Genomic DNA, 21,008 nt, shown 5'->3' on the forward strand with positions numbered 1-21,008 from the left:
AATGACTTTTATAAATAACCACTTTGGAGGGTCTCTCTTTGAAAAATTACCCAAAGCCCTTTTCCCCAAGCAAGTTAATGTGAACTTGGGAAGGGCAATTAAATTGTCAGAATTAAAAAATTTGTTTTTAACTAGAAGGTAGCCAGAAGTAGAGTCATGGGGCTAGTATTGATCGCCCGAACAGAGAACATCACTCTTCAGGTATTTACTCTGCCACCTTTACACCAGAGGCTTTCCTTCAAATCAAATCAATCTATAAAAGAGATGGCTCTTATGGCTAAAATATATAACTAATCTCCAACAGCATTTCTATTTAGATGTCATCCTTTGATAATGATAACATACTTCATGATGTTTTAAGATTCTGCATTTTCAAAATGTCCTGTCTCCTTAGTTAAATCAATTATAAACAAAAGTGAGAAGTCATAAAACAATATAAAACTGACACAATGACCTCAATAATATCTATTTTAAATATTCAAATTCCACATTAAAACACAGTATTTAGCCATGCTAAATTCTGTAATTTCAACTGCTTTTTGATCATACTGTCTTATTTGGCATTTCTGATTCTTAATATGTTTGTTTTCATTAGCTTCCTATTGTTATTAAGTTAGTATTAAAAACAAAGAGTTTCATAATTGACACAAAATTAAAAATGAATGTCAACTCTAAGACTATTTAATAAAACATTCTAAAATTAGGCTTTGCTTATATATCAGCATACATTATGATGACATCAAACTACTATAGTACAATGTATGCACTAAGTTCCAAAACTGTCTAATATTTCTTTATTATTTAAAAAAACTATATAGAAAGTATGATTTGAGTTTGTATCTTTTTCAAAAGATGTTGTAGTAAATATGACATATCCTCTTTATTGGAAGACTACTGAAGACTCTCCTACAATTTGATTAAGTTTTTAAGATATACCTCTCAGATTTCAATTTTTGTTTTTAATCTTTTCAGAACCTTTTAAATATAAGTCATTATAAGATTAGTGTAAAATGTTACTAAGTAAAATGAAATTGCATAAAATACTTAACTAACACTCTCTCAATTTGAAATTGCATAATAAAATATAGATAAGTAACTGATATTTATCTTTCAATTACTATTTGAAGCTATCAAGAGTGAAATCTGTTTCTATATAGGATTTAAAAAGTCTTCATTAAAGAACAGTGAACATTGCTAATAAATGCCTTTTTTAAATCAGCCTCTTAGCATTAAAAAATTTGACGTAATATTATTTTAAAATGTAAACTTGAACAACAACATTAAAATTTATTCATTACAGGAAGCTTATATTCCTCAAAATGGCTAAAGGGTAAATATTCTATTTTTAATAAAAATAATTTTAATAAGCACTTTAATTAAATCTATACCACAAAATCTAAATTCAGTTACTGATATTCCTTTCAAATAAAAGGATTAACACTTTGCCTCTGAGCAATTTTAGAAAACAAATCCCTCTCTCCAGATATAAAAAGAAAAATTTTCATAACATTTTCATTCATTGACTTTAGAACTCACAGCTCAATGCGAAATGACAGTTAAGACAGAAAAATACCTATTAAATTTTAAGTGCACCTGGTAACATCTGTCTGAATGAAAAAGATAAAAACCACAAAAAGGTTGATTTTCTCAATGTAAGGGTCATTAACCAAAAACAAAATGAAAAACAAACAAAAATGGTAAAAATAAATTATAAATATAAATAGATATGTGACTCTGAAATCTGTAACACCACACAAACAGTACATGATCCTTAAAAGCAAAAGTGGCCTAATTAATTTTACATCTTATTTCTCCTTCTCTACCTCCTGCAGTTGAAGATGTAGGGGCTCTGAGACTATTATTGCTTTTAGATCACTTTGTTATTGACTATTCTCTGTATGATCATTTATTTTAAAGGACTGATGTCACATTTGGTGTTATATCTGATGACATATTGTAGACATTTTCTTCCAGAAATGGCTCTTTAAGGCTGAGTGCAAGAGGTTAAGCTGCCTGACTGAGGCCAAACCTAAGATCACATACTTTTAATCTAAATTCTTAATACTTTTATTAAATATAATTTCACATGTATTTTATATACTAGATACTATCATTTAACCATAAGATGCTGCATATTAAACTACCACCACATAAAAGGAAAAATAAAATTATTAAAAATTAACCAATTTATATTTTATAAAATCAAAGCAATTTTATTGTAAAGGACATTTTCTTCCTTAGTCAATATATCTTAATTGACTTTCAAAATTTATTAAAATATTAAATGAAAGCATATGTCCAAAGAGAATAAATTATCAAATCCAAAGGACTTTTTCAGTTTTTCCAATTTGCTCATTGGGCCTCTAACTACACTGAATCACAGTGATACGCATTACATCAAAAAAGGAGAAAATGCTTTGTTAAGCTCTGATAAGATGATGCAGAGCAGGAACGTTTGAAAATAATATCTATTCTCTTTTTCCAGGAGCCATCTGTCACAACCATCTACAAATCAAGGCTCAGAAAGTATCTAGGCATTTGGACATTTATTACCATCTCTCCCACTTCATAATCTCATGCTAAAATACTATGTTTGAGGGAAAGTCATACACACACAACAGAACCTAGAAACCTATTTGGTTTGTAAATGCTGTCTTTCTGATATTCATGGATTTAAGGCAGGCGTCCTGGATTAATTTACTCAAAGCTGAATGTGTCACTTAAAAGGAGAAATATTTTATCCTCCTCCTCTGAAACAAAGGGTCTATGTTAAGTAAGTTTTGCATGTGTAACATAATAAATAAATACACTTGACACCATAATTTAATAGGGCCCTACACTAACTATAAAAAATTTAACTTCTCCTTCTGGAGTGAGTAACTATGAAATGTGGTGTTGGGCCATTTTACAGTGCCTTGTAATAATGAAGTTATGTTCTTCATTACCAAGTACTGTACCTGCTGCTACTGGCAAAGCCTGGTTTGTACACTGACCATGTTCCACGGCTGTTTTTAGTGTCGCTTCAGGATGTGTCGATCCTAGAGGGTTACGCACAAATCGTCGCCGGCGCCGCAAGTCATCCTCCCAGTAGTCAAGGCGCCAGAACTCACGAGGACGACTACAATGAAACAGAGAAGCCACATATGTTAGCAATTATCAAACAGCGTGGTAGCACTGAATTTCTGCATAAAGCTCTCCTTGTTTGCGCTGCCTTTTTTTCCCTCCCCTTCCCCTTAATTCTCCCTCCACCTCACACTCCCCTTTCTACAATCTTTAACTTAGGTATGTCCTTGAAAATAACAATATCACCTTCCAGTCTAAGGAACTCCTTTTCCTTTTTCTTGGAAGGTGAAATGAGCACTAAATACATCATTTTGAAATGAATTGCTGACAGTGTGATCAGTTTCCCCACACTCTAGTGGCATGTGCTCTGATTTCAGCCTCATTTCAGCCTCAGCAGGGCACCTTTCTCTGTGGCTGCATTTATAAACCAGAATAGGGAAAAGGCTATTATAAATATGGTATTGCATTACCTATATTAATCAAAGTCTGTCCCCCTTCATTTTTCTTCCTAATTTGTGCCTTTTTGTACAAGGTCAGTAAATCATACCATGAATTCTCGGTCCAGAAAGTGTTAACTTTAATGAATATCTCAGTTACATGGTTATGTATGTGATAATAAAATATTACTCTGTTTAGATGTGCAGGAATTTAATTAAAATAATCTCTTAAAATATTCATTACATTTAGCCCCTGAGGCTTAGAACAACACAAGAAAATGCATTTCTTTTCCATTTACTGTTTTTAAATAAACCATTCCTATAGAGTGAAACAGCAATCTATTTTCAAGCAAATCAGATTGGATTTCTGTTTTATGTAGTCTGTTTTTATATTTAATTAAAAACTACATGCTATATGATGTGTAATAATTGTTATATCAAAAGCATATTTTTGGAAATGTATTTTTTAAAGGGTTCACTCAATTCAACTTCTATATTTTCCCCAATTATGTAGATCTTTTATATGGCAATGTATAAATGTCAGCTTTCTCTCCTGTTAACTCATCATGATCTAACATGCTAGAAAGTATTTTATAAGGAAAATACTAATATGAAGTTATTTTCAGTTAGAGTAAGAGAAAATATCTCTGCAGAATATATCTATTCACTAAAGATACACAGCATTAAAAACCTATGTTTTGATAATGAAATTTTAAAAATTCATTATCAAAACTTCTGCAAGGAATGACTAATACAAAGTAAAATCTTACTTTTATTTCATGAGCTAATAAAATTGTACCTGTCATCTTTGACAAATTAGTAGTCTTGACCAATTGACAGTCCCAAAATAACCACATATAAGTTAACTGTATTTTGATGTTTTAAAGATACTACCTTTAAAAACTCAAAAGATTTATAAATAAGTACTTTATCATTAAAAATTATCCCAGATTAACAAAAGTATAGGCAACAAACAGTACATTACTTTTTTTAACATTTTTTTTAAAAAAACAATAGGAATCCATGCTCTTTTCTCAGAATGCTGGACAGTGAGAACACCTAAGATTTTCTTTGTTGATTTTGATCACCCATAGAAAGGAGATATAATGTAACCAAAATGGAGTGCCAAGAAGTGTAAAAAGTGCAGTCCTCAAAAAGAAAAATCAAAAAGCTCTTTTATTATTTGTTAACTTGCTGTCTATATTTTAGATGAAAACTAATATTATGAGATCATTTTTAAAAAATAAGAAATGCCTAGGGAATATACATATAAGAAAAAAACAACAGTTGTTTGAACTCAATTAATACAATAAAATTCTCCTTAGGTGAGAGGGGAAAAGGCAAACAGATGGCTCTGTGCTTGGCTTTGATAGTCATGGAGCTTGGATAGGCACTTCATCATTCTGCCTACCTACATTTATCTGTTAAAATTATTATCAAATATCAGCCAGGATGCAGTCGTGAATCACAGGCTGCTCCTCGTCTTCAGGGGAATGATACAATGAGGGTCTATTCATCAGTGTGGCAATCGGCACAAGTAATTAGTTCCCTAGACTGAGATCTCCTACAAAACCTATTTCAGTCAGCACCACAAACATATGACCATGTAAAGCTAATGAAAGCTGCTAAAATTTGTTAACCTTTTCTGCCATCAATCCTTCTAATATTCTATGCTTCAGTATTATGCAAAGGTGGTAAATTATTAATTGGTCATTCATCTATCCTTCTGAATTTTGAGTCAAATTAAACGATGTCATTCTTCTTGATAACAATTAAAATTATAAGAGATGTTAAGCTGCTATTATAAAATTATTACTAAATTAGGTAACAATAGATTGTAGTCTAATGCATGAGAGTGAAGTCACATCGAACGGCTGTCGAAGCATGTGTAGCAGTTGTGTCAAACAGTAGAAAACCAGAGGAATTACAAAACCATCCACAAATTATCAAGTAACTCACAGACAGTATCTGTAAGAATAATAACCAAAATTAAAAGGAAGTAAAACTATAATGTTTATTTTTGTGCTCTTTGACACTAATGAAAAAATGGTCACGAGAGTGACATTTGGCTGAAAGAAAAGCACTGATACATAAGGAGTGAGAATTTGTTAGCATAGTAAAAGAATTTTTAAGATAAGTTTCGCTTACACTAACAATATACTTCTGTCTCCAAGTATAAATAGTCTACCAAAAATAAAAAATACGCAGCTACAACTCGAACAGAATGAAGACCTTCCCACCTCGACACGATAATGTTTACAACAGGCCATGTTTCAGACCACCTTCTCCATACAAGTCGTCCACCTCCTGTACAACAATTGGAAGTAATCCCCAAACAAAGCAAACATCATGTATTCCTGATCACAGCAGTAAAATAGATTACAAAAATCACCTAAAGAACAGCAATTTCAATACTTTTTTTGACAGTCTCTCCATAAAAGAGCACTGCTCCAGGTGATGTAGGATAAAAACCCTCAAGAAAGTTGCCCATAATGGAATACTTATTGGCCTCATCTGAAACAATAACATTTATCATCCATTTTCTGATGGTGAAAGTAATACATGTTCCTTGGGAAGAAGTCATACTCATTTTTTCAAATGAGGGTAATTACAGCATGTTTAAAGTCATTTACACAGTAACAAACATGGGCCTAAAAATGTAATATTTTGTCCCTACAACCCTACTCCTTCCAACAACATATACTCTCAGTATATAAAGTTCTAGCACCAAAAAAAGAGGCATGATTTGCCATTTTAGACAGAATCAAAAAGGGGAATTATAGTTTGCAATTATCGACTTCCTATAAGTTTGATCACTCACATCAATATTTCACTCTCATTGAAGAAACATTGTGGTCCTGACTGGTGTAGCTCAGTGGATTGAGCACCGGCCTACAAACCAAAGGGTTGCCGGTTCAATTCCCAGTCAGGGCACATGCCTGGGGTGCAGGCCTGGTCCCCAGTGCAAGGCATGCATGAGGCAACCACACATTGATGTTTCTCTCCCTCTCTCTCTTCCCCTCTCTCTAAAAATAAATAAATAAAATCTTTAAAAAAATAAAAGGAAAGAAAGAAAAATAAAAACATTGCCAGCCTCTCCCTTAAAACCCCAGGCTACTAAGGGAATTGGGGTAAAAAATTGGCATATTTGGCATAGTGACCCTACTTTCTTTCCATAAAGTTATGAATTAACTATATAAATCAGTGTATACTTTTGGAGTTATCATCATGGTATGGTTAGTAAAAATAAATAAATACAAGCATGGATGAGAAATCGCTTATTCTGAGACATTAACCAAATATATGTCTATACCACTACATACCTATACCTCTATATATCTGTACCTACCCCTCAAAATTATATTAATGCTACATGATACAACATTCACAAACTTCATTTTTATCCATTATCCCTACTAATTAAAATTAAGATCACAAAAATGTATTCAAATTAAGGATGTGCACCCAGGCTCTGTAAGATGTGGAAACAAAGCCTTCTCTATAAAAGGTGCTGTAGCTAGGTCCCCTGGCAGTACACAGCCTCCAAGTACTAAAATCGCTGACTAGTTGGAATGCAGGTGTCTTAGAAAGTTGAGAATGATGCTGAAATCAAATGTTCTAACTTTTCTTTCTAATCATTTCTCCCCAGTTTTGGCCTCATGTCAAAATGTGAGATTACAATTACAATGCAAGTCTAACTGCCTTTCGCTAATTATATCACCTAATTACCCTTCTACTTTTTAAGAAACCTTTACATTTATTTACTTGTATGTACATACCTTTATCATATCATTATATTTAAAAGAATACAAAACAATGCCATTTTGACATACTGTATAAAATATGTCTTCTCTGTTTGACAAAAACAGAATTGAATAGATTGTTGAAAATAATCTTAGAAGGAACTATAACTGAAGCATCAATAGATAGGCTGTGGTTAATGAGTTGAACAGATAAAACAAATGAATAAACCAAATGATAATCGGTTGGAAAAGGTAGAAGTATTAAAATAAAGAATCAATAGCTAAGGTATGATCCACATTCTTCATCTAATAGCTGAGTGGTCCAACCATAAATATTGTATTATTTTTCAGATATAAATTACAAGACTTTTTAAAGTTCAGTTTCCCTTAAAGAAAGTATGGTAAGCCAATAGCCAATTTTTTTTAACAATGTATTGTATGAATAGATGAATACTGAAATAGAATTTTAAAATATTTTCTAATAACAATGACTGACTCTTTACCTTGAGCCAGATGCTAGGGATATAAGGACTATTAAGATATTGTCCCTGATTAAGAAGTACAAATTAGCAGTTACAAAACAGTCACGGGGATGTAAAGTACAGCACAGGGAATACAGGCAATAATACTGTAATAACTATGTATAATGTCAGGTGGGTACCACATTTATGGGGGAAATACTTCTTAAGTTATATAAATGTCTGACCACTATGCTGTACACTTGAAACTAATATAATATTGAATGTTAGCTATAATTGAAAAAGAAAAAATAAAGAAAAAGACTTCAAAAAAAGGTACTGTCACTGACCTCACTAAAAAGACAAATGTGAAAATAACGAAAATTCAAAAAACCATGTACAATAGAGCAGAACTCTATTAAGTGGCTATTAAATTTCATGACTTTAGGGGACACTGTTTACATCAAAATGGGTGTAAGTGGCACTCCTGGCGTTGTCCCATCTCAGTTTGCAGTGCCGTCCAGACATGCTACGAGAACAACAGGGTGCTATGGGAACGTCCTGCACTTTTCCCGCTCCGTACAATGCTCGTGCTCCTCTCTCTCCCAGAGTTAAATCTAACTTTCGAGATGGGAACCTGAACCAGCCCTTCAGAGGCTATCAGTAGTAGCCACACAGTATTCATTTCCCTGCTACAGGAAAAGGTGTTCAGACCAGGAATAGACATGGCTGTCAGAAAACAAGCAAAATTCAGCACATAGATAAAACAATCAAGAACAAAAGAGAAACACTAACATTTATTGCACTGAAGTCATGAAGTTTATATTACATTAAGGAAGAGTTTCTTGATAGTGTTCTATTAAAGTAGAACATGTTAATTACTGAAATCAGTGATAGCTATATAAAGATTCTACATATTCTATAACCTAAATATATTGACACTTATTACTCACATTAGCCAAATATATATGTATCATCTCAATGTTTTTAGTGTCAGTTTAATGTGATTTGGATCTATATCAATAAAAGAATGCTAGTTTTAAAAAGAAAAACTATCACAGTAAAATTACAGTAGAAAAAATTCCCATTTTCCACCTTACCCACTATCTTGTGACAATATCTGATAAATATTTACGACCTTAACAAAAGTCAGTAATAATTCTTCTGGCTAGAGATAAGTTTTAAATCCTAGAAAATTTTAGCACTTCCTATTTATTCTTGAATTTTTATATTACCTGTTTTTCTAACTCCTGTATCAAGCTAGTTTCTATTTTCATATTTTTAGATTAAAAAACGCATGCTAGACATTACAACTGAAATAACTGGTAACCTCTAAAAGAAAGTCAACATTTTCAGTGCACTGTCAGCTAGAAGATAAAAGGGCTTAAGTTCTAGAATGGTTTCACTTTCTGCATAAATCTTGGTGAAATAATGTCCGGGCATGATAGGGTATCACACAACATAAAAGAATGCTTCATCTCACAAACGGAAATCTACAGAGCCTTTATGCAGAGAGATAGAAACACTGTGAACTAAAACCTCTGTTTACCAAGTACCGTAAGTCACATGCAGGTGATCTATGCACTATGCTGTCTTAATGAAAAAAGAATCCATTAATTGCATGGATTCCAGGAGAGGAGACATCTTATAAGGCAGAATTCTTTCTTTACTGAGGCCAAACATCAAGATTTTATATTAAACTGAGTCACTAGAGCATCGAATATATTACTTATGTAAAATTATATAATATGTAGATATAAATTTTTACATCGTACTGTTATTTGCTTTTAGAGGCATATAGACACCCATCTTCAATTAGCTGTTACTTTGAGTATTTTATGAAAATATAATCTTGCAAAAAAGGTCAGTTATTCAAGAAATAATCCTAAGCTTTTCCTAGTTACTGTTAGCCTGTTACCCATTTTCTTATCCACTCAGCATTTTTACCAATAAGCAGTTATGAGAAAATCAAAATCTAGTGTTAATTGTACTACAAAGTAAAACAAAAGACAACTGAAAAAGAACTTAAAATAAATTACATCACCAAAGGCTAGAAGCCCTAAAACTCACCTCAGTAGCCATACTATTTAGACAAATCTGATCTATTTTTCCCAAACATCTAGTTTTTAAAAAATTCACCAAACATCTGTTGAGTGCCAATTATGTACCAGATTTTGATACATACAAATGGATTACACTGGGCTCAGCCTAGATTTTTTTTTTTAATGTTATAATCAGGATAAGGAAATGATCAAGTATCAAAAATAATATAATTTTAAAATAGACAACATGCATTGCATTCAGTTCCTCTGTGCTAAACATCTTGCTCTTTCATGTGGCCATTTACCATCAAGTCTCACAACAACCCTGCCATGATTAAATACTGTTATTTTCATTTTAAAGATGAAGAAACTAAGTCTTGCCCATCAGTAGCAAATAATAAGCCCATGTTCTTCAAAGCCAGTGGGCTGTTCACATGACATTTCCTGCAGAAACTCTTATTGGATGCTATTATAGCTATGATCAAAGTACGAATTAACTCTGCCTGGGAGGACTGAGGATATCATTAAGGTTTCAATGAGGATCTATTTTGTAAGTTCCATGAGGACAAGGGTTTGTGTCTAATTCACTGACCAAGCACAGTATCTGAAACAAAGTTGGCACTGAGTAAATAATTGACTGAAAAATGAACAAGATGACTTTTTAAAAGAAATGTCAATGATAAACAGGGATCTGCTGGGAAAAATGGAAAGGACATTACAAGCAAAAAAACAAAAACAAAAAACAGCATGAACAAAGGCATGGAGACATAAAAAGGCACTTTCAGCTAAAGAGATTCAGATAAGAAAGATCACTTCAAAGCACCCTAGAGTAACAAAAACTAAGGTAGGAAATAAAAGTTTCAATGGGCTTGTATAGTCAAATAAAGTAGCTATCTTTTACACTGCATAGGCAAGAGACAACCAAGCTTCCTCAATAATACAGGATTAATCCGATGAACCTTGCATGTTACGTGGCAGAAATATAAAGCAAGCGTTCAGGGCCTAGAGGCTACGATTCAAGAGACATGTTTGAAGTGGAATGGATCAGATTTGCTGAGACATTCAACACAGAAGGTAAGGAAATGGAGATAATAAGACTGAGGTTTGCAACAAAGGGGCAGTGAGGGGATAAAGATGCTACTTTACCTGAAAGGCTGCAGGTTAAGTAGGTGTGGTTGGGAAGAATGACCAAGTCCTGGATACCTAATAATAACCAAGTCCTGGATACCAGAAAAGTCTAATAAGTAAGCAATGTAACGTGGGAACTCAAAAAATGGACGCTGGCTAGAGAGATAGAATTAGGAGATATATCAGCCTTAGGAGTCAGTGGATTTTAGACTACCATCTAACAAAAATTTACCAAGTGGTTATTATAAGCTAGGAAGTGTGCTACACCAGAGAAAACTATATTGAGAGGATGGGAGAAAAATATAAAATAAATCTGGGAAATTACAATATTTAAAATGTTGCAGAAAAGGATCAATGAAATAGAGACGAACACAATTACTCCTTACAGCCAGTAAGATAAGAGGAGAACCAAACTAGAACATTGCCATAAAGGACAAAGAAGCAAAGACTCATCAAAGTATTGAATGAGCAGCAATATTTAATTCTGCATAAATATGTCCAGAAGGACAAAGAATGAAGAGGAGCTTTTATGTTTCTGTGTTTTAAATGGTGACATGCTATATAATTTATACACTGTCAAATTCACCTGTTTAAAGTCTACAATGCAATGATATTTAGTATATTTATCAAGTTGTAAAACCATCGCCACAATCTAATTCAGAATATGCTTATTTCCCCAAAAAGCAATCCCATACTCATTACCAGTAATTCTCCATTCTCCCTTTCCTGGGAAGGCACATGTAGAGGGTTTCACAGCATGCAGGGTAAAAGGTAAGGGCATATGCTTGTTCTGGCTTGGCGCTTCTTACGTTTGAACCATTTTAAAATAAGTTATATTGTAAGTGATTGGTAAAAGGCATTTGTATTAGTATTGGAACTTTTTGGAGAGTTTCAGGGCTAGGAGAATACAGAAATTTTTTTAACATTTCCAATATTGCTATGGTACCAAAGAAATGAGTCTAACTTACCTTTTAAGGGAAAGTCTTTAAAATCAAGTTAGTAACTAATTCATACTATAAGATATATAAAAACTGAAGTTTTGCAGTAATTTATATTAAAAATCACTAGTCTTAAAATTTTCTGGATATGACATAAAAGTAGTTTGGTCTTATTTCTTCTGAAGTATTTAAAACCCATCCCCTTGTCTCCACCACAGACTAGATCTATGACCTCTACATAAACCATTCATCATCTCTGGGCCTCCACTGCCTCACATAAAATAATTATAACTTGCTCAGCCTAGCTCACAGGGCTGTTGTGAGGAGTGAAATAAAATGCTATGAAATGTAAGCTACTGTTTGCAGTTAATAATGAATTTAAGTGTTTGGATACTTCTACATGCCATTTACTTTGTTGAGGCATGTATTAAAGCGGTACTGCCACTGACTTGCAATGCAGTTTAAACAAAAACAAAACCCAATGAAAATGTCCTTTAACAGCCCAGAGCAATGATACGCTTGCTTGCTTTCTCTACAGATTTACTGATTCTGGATATTTTATACAAATGGAATCAAACAATATGTAGAATTTTGTGACTGGCGTCTTTCAATGAGAATAATATTTTTTATGTTCATCCATGTTGTAGCATGTATCAGTTCTCCATCTCTTTTCATTGACAAATATCATTTCATTATATGAATATACTGCATTCTGTTTATCCATTCATCACCTGATAAATATCTGAACTGCTTCCATTTAGGGGAATATTTGGATTATATAATTAGGAAATTGAAGTACTCACTTGGTTACCTGGCTAGCAGGCACTTCTCCTTCATAACTTTTTCCAAATTTCCCTAATTACTCCTTAAGAACGATAGTTTTGTTCAGATAACACTTCTTAGATGATTGATGATTTACTAAAAGCTCACTCTAAGCCAATTATGATCATCCTTTCATTCTTGCCAATGACTGATTCCAGAATCTAACTTTAAACCAATCATTACATAAATGCTGCCTAGCAATCACTGTTCACCAAAATGAAATGCAAAACGTTTATTGAGTGGCAGGGGCTGGAGTCCTCCCTTCCTTCTTCTGGACTGGAGCAAGGAAACTTTCAACTCAGTTGCTGGTGTCTGCAACACAACCATGAAGAAGTCAGACCGGGGTGGGGGCGGGGGGGGGCACGGGGAGTTACACACCCAGGGACACAAAACTTCAAGAACTGCAGAATGGAGCTGTCCTCAAGCCTTTGCACACCTACACTTTTGTTTTGTTAGAGAATTCTATGTGTTTATTAGAGCCAAACTGATGACATCTACCAAAGAGAAAGATCTCAAATGCTCCCTGCACTTCCTATCGAGAGAGACCATACTTCTTCACAATGTAATGAAACGAAGCATTTCACTTCACCTATTACTTGCCTTTGAAGCCATCTAACAGCTAAAGCAATGAAGGGTGATGCCGTTAGCAATTTGATTATAGCTGTGAAAGGAAAACTAGACAGAAAAAAGCTGGAGCTTTGGTGGACATAGTTAACACTGACTTTCTTTAAAAAAAATTTTTGACAATAGAAGGAATTAGGAAGATAAGGTGGTATTTTAAAGAGGGTAAAGAACAGAGTTAAGCAGGTCTGCAGACCGGAAAAACTGAAGTCCAAAGAAACAGAAGAGACTGAAGATGGCGAAGGGGAGGAGGGCAGGTGCGGTTCTGGGAAAAGAGTATAATTCCTTGCAAGTAAACAAAGTCACCTCCCTCTCTTTATAAGATAAAAGGATGAAAGACTCTTAATAAATGACTTTAGGGTTGAAGAGAAGAAACACAAAAGGCCTGATTTGTGCCTGACGAGTTCTATTTCCCCTATTAAATAGCAGGTTTCTGACTGACTAGACCAGAGGGACAAAATGGAGAGGAGTCGCCTTGGGAAACATGGAGAGAGTGGGCCAAAGGCAAGTTTAGGGATGACCAGGCAGCCATGAAGCTCTAGCTGAGGCTGGGAAGCATTCATCTGGAGTGGTGCTAACACATATAACTGCGGTTGTGTGTTCTTCCCTTACCTCCTCCCCCGACCGACCTGCACTCATTAACCTAAGAACCAGAGTAAAAAAAGCAGTTGGCTAAATTCACTCAAGATTTAAGACTGATCTGGCGGGCAGGCCAGAATAAGGAAGGTTAAGAAAAAGAAGTAGGCTGGTGAGGAAATCTGCAATGGGTAAGGATGATAAACCCATGATCCTTCCGGACCTCAATAAAATAAATAAATATAGGCTTTATTAGACATTGATTCACTGGGAAACCAAATTTACCCTGCTTCCCAAGTCACTTATATTGATGATAATTTGGTTTCCCAATGAATTAATCAATATATACACTGATCTAGGCCCTTTATTTAATGCTGTTGAGTTTTCCACTTGTACTAAAACATGCCTACAATGAAAGAATGGAGTTGTGTTCTGTATTACATTATGCTCCTGGAAAGAGACTGGAAATTAAAATTTACTGATTACGCATAAAGGTTATCAGGCACTCTGTTAAGTGTTTTACATGTAATCTCATCTAATTCTCAAAACAGTAAACTAGGAATATAATCCCAATCCAACAGGGGAAGAATCGAGGCTCAGAAGTCAAATCATTTAGCTACTAAGAAGTAGAGCTGGACCTCCCACCTGTGACTTTGCATTACGAAAAGATTTTGGTAATGCTACTTTGGCTAAGATGCTTACTGTATTGCTATGAGTTTAAACATCTCTATTATAAAATGACAAATTTGAATGGGATCAAAATTTTTAATAAATTATATTAACAATTGTTAGCACATAGTCTAATAAATAACAATTACAAAACACAATTTCTCCAGCATTAGCATCACCCAAAATTGAAATAGCAAGGGCATTAGATTGGGGGGCAGAGATGTGAGGAGGGGTTATAAGAGTCTTGATGTTTTTATTTTATTTTTTTAAACCTCACCCAAAGATATTTTTATTGATTTTAGACAGGAAGAGGTGGAAGGGGGAGGGAAAATAAACATGGACATGAGAGAGAAACACTGATCAGTTGCCTCCTGCACACACCCTGATGGGAGGTTGAACCCACAACCTAGGTGTGTGCTCTGACGGGAGATTGAACCCACAACCTTTCAGTGTATGCGATGATGTTCCCCTCAACTGATCCATCTGCCAGGGGAGGCTCTTGATGTTTTTAATGAGTTAAGTAAAACTGAGATAAATTCTAAGCACTGTGTAGTGCAGGTCAGCATTTAAAACTGCAATGCCTGGAAGCTATTAATATTCACTGAATGTTTCTAGTGATTTCCATCACTTGCCCCAAATATGGAAGAACAACATGGTTTATAAGCATATACATGAAGCCATCTCGTAGTCAACATCTAATGCTTTGGCATTTAGAACCTTCATTTTTCTCAAACTTAGGCCCTGTTTCACATGTTTGTTGTGACCTTCTTGAAATAGTTTATAAGTTATAAGGAGAGAAAGAAAGAGCAAAGAAATAGCCTCCATGGTATTTATTTAATTATTTATAATTAAATAAATAATGTAAAGGCTAAATGCAGCAGCAATACAGCATAATCCAACACTTCCTGCCTTTCATCCAGAAATCTCGGAAATAAGTGAAAGCAAATAACTGATTTTAAGTAACATGAAAGAAAAAATATATATACTGTGCTTTGCAAGCTAGATAAATTAGCAAAAAGTATGTGCTCCTCATCCTCAGGGGAGAACAGACTTATTATGTTACACTTCCAGGTTTTTAAGACGGTTGGAAGCCAATTCTTTCAATAGTTGCTGCCATCTCCTAGAAACTTCCTAGTATTTTTAATTTTGAAGCAATTATTCACATTCTGAAGTGATTTATTTTCCTTTCTTTCTTTACATTTCATTTGTTCTGGCTCTCAATGATCAGTACTGCTTAATTACATTAATTTACAAATATCTTCGAGTGCCTACTACAATTTGGAAAGCACTAGTTGAAGAATAAGCACAGTCTCTAATCTCAAGGCATGCACAATCTAATAATGGGACAAAATAAGCAACAAAAAATTATGTAGCATAAGATCCAAGCCTTAAGAAAAGTAAAAATCTAGAACTTTAAAAATTTGAAAAAAAGAGCAAGTGATCACATATGTTTTAAAGGGATCAGGAAATTATTTAAGGAGCAAAAAATTTTTGAGGAAGATCTTTAAGAAGCGGTCCAGTTTCAGTTGATACACGAAGATGGTGGTGTAGGCTTTTCAGAGAGCATAAGCAGAAGTACAGAGTTCGAAAAACTGGAAGCGGAATACTGTGTTGGCCACATTAAAAATGAGATTTAAAAGAAAGGCTGGGGGCTGGCCACATCATAAAAGACCAGGGAAGAGAAACTAATGAGTTTATATTTCACTCATTCACTCACTTATTCAGTTAATCAGCGAACACTTAGGTGAATACCAACAAGGCTCAAGGAGCTGGGCCAGGACTGGAAATTTAGTATTTTGGTGATAAAGAGAGTTATCCTCGAAGTCCTCAAAGTCCAAGAGAATAAACAGACATATGAAGATACAATTATAACATACGCAAAATATTCCTTGGGAACAAAGTGGAAGGGCATTGTACATACTAACAGAAAGCTTTTTAGAAAGCAGTAAAACTCACAAACAGAGTCAAAGAGTGAACAGATATTAACTAGGAGAATAAGAAGAGGAAACGCATCTTTCTGAGGAAATAACATTAGTAAAGCCAAATAAGAAACAATTGGGTATATGCTCAAGTTAACTGTTTCCAGAATTTTTGCAGAATATAAAGCAAGAAGTGGCCAAAGAAGAGGCTATAGAATCAGACAGGAGCCAGACCATGGAGAATCACGCGAGGAGTCCGACTCCCAGTGAAAAACGTGTGTGTGATTTTCTTCAGACCGCAGACAACTACAAAGGCTTGACCTGCCTGGCAGCATGGGGTAAGTGCCTTTCCTCCCAAACCGGACTTGGTGCACATCCAGTGCACTTCAGTCTCAGAAGGGAGTTGCAGTCAAGGACTGAGACCCCACTGGCCAGCCGAGCTCTTTGTTTACTTGCATTCTTAGCCAGTGCACCTTCATCCCTTGGAACTGCTGGGTCACATGGTAACGCTGTTCTTAAGGTTTTTCAGAAACCACCAAGCTGTTGTCCACAGTGGCTGTACCAATTTATGTTCCCACCAGCAGTGAATGAGGGCTCCTTTTTCACCACAACCTCCCCAACACTTGTTATTACCTGTCTTGTTGATAACAGCTATTCTAACAGTGTCAGGTAGTACACTCTCATTGTGGTTTTGATTTGCACTTCCCTAGTAGCTAGTGAGGGTGACTCTATTTTCATATATCTGTTGGCAGTTTGTATGTCTTTTTGGAAGAGGTATCTGTTCAGGTCCTCTGCTCATTTTTTATTAGATATTTTCCTTTGGTGTTGAGTTATATGAGTTCTTTATATATTTTGAATATAAACCCTTTGTCAAAGCTTTGGTTTGCAACTATCATCTTCCATTTGGTCAGGTGCCTTTTTGTTTTGTTGGCAGTTTCTTTTGCTGTGCAGAAGCTTTTTAGTTTGATATAGCGCCATTCATGTATTTTTGCCTTTAGTTCCCTTGCCTTTGGAGTCAAATTCATAAAATCTTCTCTAAGACCAAAGTTCATGAGTTTAGTACCTGTATTTTCTGCTACGTACCTCATTGTTTCAGATCTTAGATTTAGGTCTTTGATCCATTTTGAATAAATTTTTGTAAGGGGAATAAATTGTAGTCTAGTTTCAATCTTTTGCATATGGCTTCCCAATTTTCCCAGCAGAAGAGGCTTTCTTTTTGCCATTGGGTGTTTTTGGCTCCTTTGTCAAAAATTATATGCCTGTATACATGTAGTTTTATTTCTGGGCTCTCAATTCTGTTCCACTGGTCTATGTGTCTGTTTTTCTGCCAATACCATGCCGATTTATTTATTTATTTATTTATTTTTTAATTTTAGAGAAAGAGATGGAAAGAGAGAGAAAAAGAGAGAAATATCATTTTGTTATTCCACTTATTTATGCATTCATTGGTTGCTTCATGTATGTGCCCTGACTGAAGATCAAACCCACAACCTTGGCCTAACAGAACGGTACTCTAACCAACTGCGCTATCCAGCAAGGGGCCCATGCTGTTTTGATGATCATAACTCTGTAGTATAATGTGAAATCAGGAAGCGTGATACCTTTGCCTTCATTCTTTTTTCTCAGGATTGCTTTGGCTAGTGGGGATCTTTTCTGGTTCCACAGTTATCTGATTTTTTGTTCTACTTCTTTAAAAGGTGACATTGGGATTTTGATGGGGATTTGTATATTGCTTTGGGTAATATGCACATTTTAACTATGTTGATTCTTCCAATCCATGAATACAAGATATCTATCCATTTCATTGTTTTTTAAGCCTTTTAATAATGCTTTGTAGTTTTCAGTACATAGAACCTTTAACATCCTTTGTTAAGTTTATTCTTAGGTATTTTATTCTTTTGCTTGTAACTGCAAACAGAATTTTTTTTTCCATTTGTTTCTGAAGTTCATTATTAATATACAGGAAAAGCAGTGGGTTTTTGTACACTGATTTTGTATCCTACAAATTTACTGTGTTTGTTTATTGTTTCTAATAGTTTTTTATTGGAGTCTTTAGGGTGTTCAGAATCATGTCACCTGCAAAAAGTGACACTTTTACTTCTTCATTCCCAATATAGATGCCTTTTATTTCTATTTCTTGCCAGATTGCTCTGGCTAGGACTTCCAGAACTAGGTTGATAAAAGTGGTGAAAGTGGGCACCTTGTTCATGATCTTAAAGGAAAAGGCTGTAGTTTTCCACCATTGTATGATATTGGCTGAGGGTCTATCATATATGGTCTTTACTATGTTGAGGTACTTTCCTCCTATACCCATCTTATTAAGTGTTTTAATCATAAATAGATGTATCTTATCAAATGCTTTTTTTCTGCATCTACTGATAAGATCATATGATTTTTATCCTTTGTTTTGTTAATGTGTTGTATTAGATTGATCGATTTGGGTATGGTGAACCATCCCTGTGCACTGGAATGAACCGCACTTGATTGTGATACATTATTTTTTAATGTATTGTCATATTCGATTTGGTAGTATTTTGTTCAGGGTTTCTGCATCGGTATTCGTCAGAGATGTCGGTCTCTGAGGTGTGTGTGTGTGTGCGCGCGCGCGCGCGCGTGTGTGTGTGTGTGTGTGTGTGTGATGCTTGCCAGCTAGTTATCACAGTTATGTTGGCCTCATAAAATGTGTTAGGAAGTATTGTCTTTTCTTCAATTTTCTGGAAGAGTTTGAGAAAAGTAGGTATCAAATCTTTGAATATTTGGTATAATTCACTGGTGAAGACATCTAGTCATAAACTCTTATTTTTGAGGAGGTTTTTGATGGTTGTTTGAATGTCCTCACTGTTAATTTAGATTTTCCAATATTTCATGACTCAGTCTAGGAAGGTTATATATTTCTAGGAACTTATCCATTTCTTCTAGGTTATTGAATTTGGTGGCATACAGTCTTTCAGAGTATTCTAGCATAATCCTTGTATATCTGTGATGTCTGTGGTAACTTCTCTCTCATTTCTGATTTAGTTTCTGTGAATCTCTTCTGTTTTTCCCTTAGTGAGTCTAGCCAGGGGGGTGTCAATTTTGTTAATCTTTTCAAAGAACCAGCTCTTTGATGTATTAAATTTTTTTGTGTACTCTTCTCTATTTCATTCAATTCTGCTCTAACTTTATTTTACAATGAAAAATATTTTATTTTTATTATCTGAAAGTTGTGTGCTAAAGACCCTTCTCAAGTAAATTGGTAATAATCTTAAGTATGTATACACAGATATATTTTTTCCAGAGAGCCAACTGTTAAAAACATCACTTGTTCTCCCCCAAAGACGGTGTTTTATACAATGCTATAGTTTCCTGCTTCAAAATTAATATAATACAATTAGGCCCACCTAATAATATGGTACTAGAAACACAGACTAGAATTTTAAGTTGTACTGGTAAATCAAAACCAAATGTTCATTTATTCATCCTTGTCACCAGCATATCAAAAGTGGCTGTGAAGCTCTACGGTTGGATGCGGAGAATCTAATTTTTATTATTTCCCTTCTTCTGCTGACTTTGAGCTGCTTTTGTTTTTTGTGGGTATTTTTTTCCTAGCTCTGTAAGATGTAAGTTAGGTTGTTTACTTGGGATTTCTCTTGTTCCTTCAGATGGGCCTGTAGTGACATAAACTCCCCTCTTATTACTGCTTTTGCTGCATCTCAGAAATTGATATGTCACAATGTCATTCTAATTTGTCTCTATATATTTTCTGATCACCTTTTATTTCTTCTTTTACCCAATTTTTAGTAGTATGTTGCTTAAACTCCACATATTTTGGGGTTTCTTTACTTCCTTTTTGCAGCTGATTTCTAATTTTGAAGCATTGTGGTCAGAGACTATGCTTGATATGATTTAAATCATCTTGAATTCGTTGAGGCTAGTTTTCAAAGAAAAAGACCTGACGGGATATATAATTTGGGAATATTCAATATATTGTGTTTATATAACACAGGTGTGCACTGGCTGAAATCCTAAGTAAAGTGAGTAAAACCAAAAAGAAAAGAGGAGTACTCCCAAGGTCAAGGCTTGAGTAATCCCAACAAGACGTTGAAAACAACAAAAACAGCAAGGATTTTTGAGGAGTAGCTATTAGGAGGAGGAAAATCAGAAAAATATGGTGTCCCAGAGTCAAATGTAAAAGTCTTTCAAGAAGGAGGCAGTAATCAGAAATATCTAAGGGTATAGAAAAGCCAAGGAATATGAAACTTGAGAAATGACTATCTAATTCTCAAGTGGATGTCACTGGTGAACTTGAAACCAACAGTTTCAATAAAATGGTGAGACAAAGGCCTGAGCGAAGTGAGTTCAAGAGAAAACAAAAGAAAAGAAACTCAGCAAGTAGATACAAATCTTTCAAAGCACTTCAAGCTCAGTAAAGAAGTCATTTATATTCTAGACTGGACAGAGTACATTATAAACATTTGAGCGGAAAACATCATGAATGCAAATAGTCCTACCAAATAACATTATATTAATGTCATATTTTACAATACAAGGATATTCTATTAAACCTGGACACATCAGTAGAATACCCTAGGTATGTATAAGTTTAATTTGAA

General features: G+C 34.5%; 1 protein-coding gene across 1 annotated transcript in view; it reads right to left on the reverse strand.

The window, feature by feature from the left end:
* Positions 1–21,008, reverse strand: part of LRBA (LPS responsive beige-like anchor protein) — a 530,437-nt gene that overhangs the window by 244,142 nt on the left and 265,287 nt on the right. Inside the window, exon 38 of the mRNA XM_090287960.1 lies at positions 2,994–3,118. Coding sequence (XP_090144086.1) covers positions 2,994–3,118 — 125 coding nt within the window. The remainder of the gene's footprint in view (positions 1–2,993; positions 3,119–21,008) is intronic.

This window comes from Furipterus horrens, unplaced genomic scaffold (assembly GCF_987537825.1).
Source record: "Furipterus horrens unplaced genomic scaffold, mFurHor1.1.pri manual_scaffold_10, whole genome shotgun sequence".
Classification (NCBI taxonomy): Eukaryota; Metazoa; Chordata; class Mammalia; order Chiroptera; family Furipteridae; genus Furipterus; species Furipterus horrens.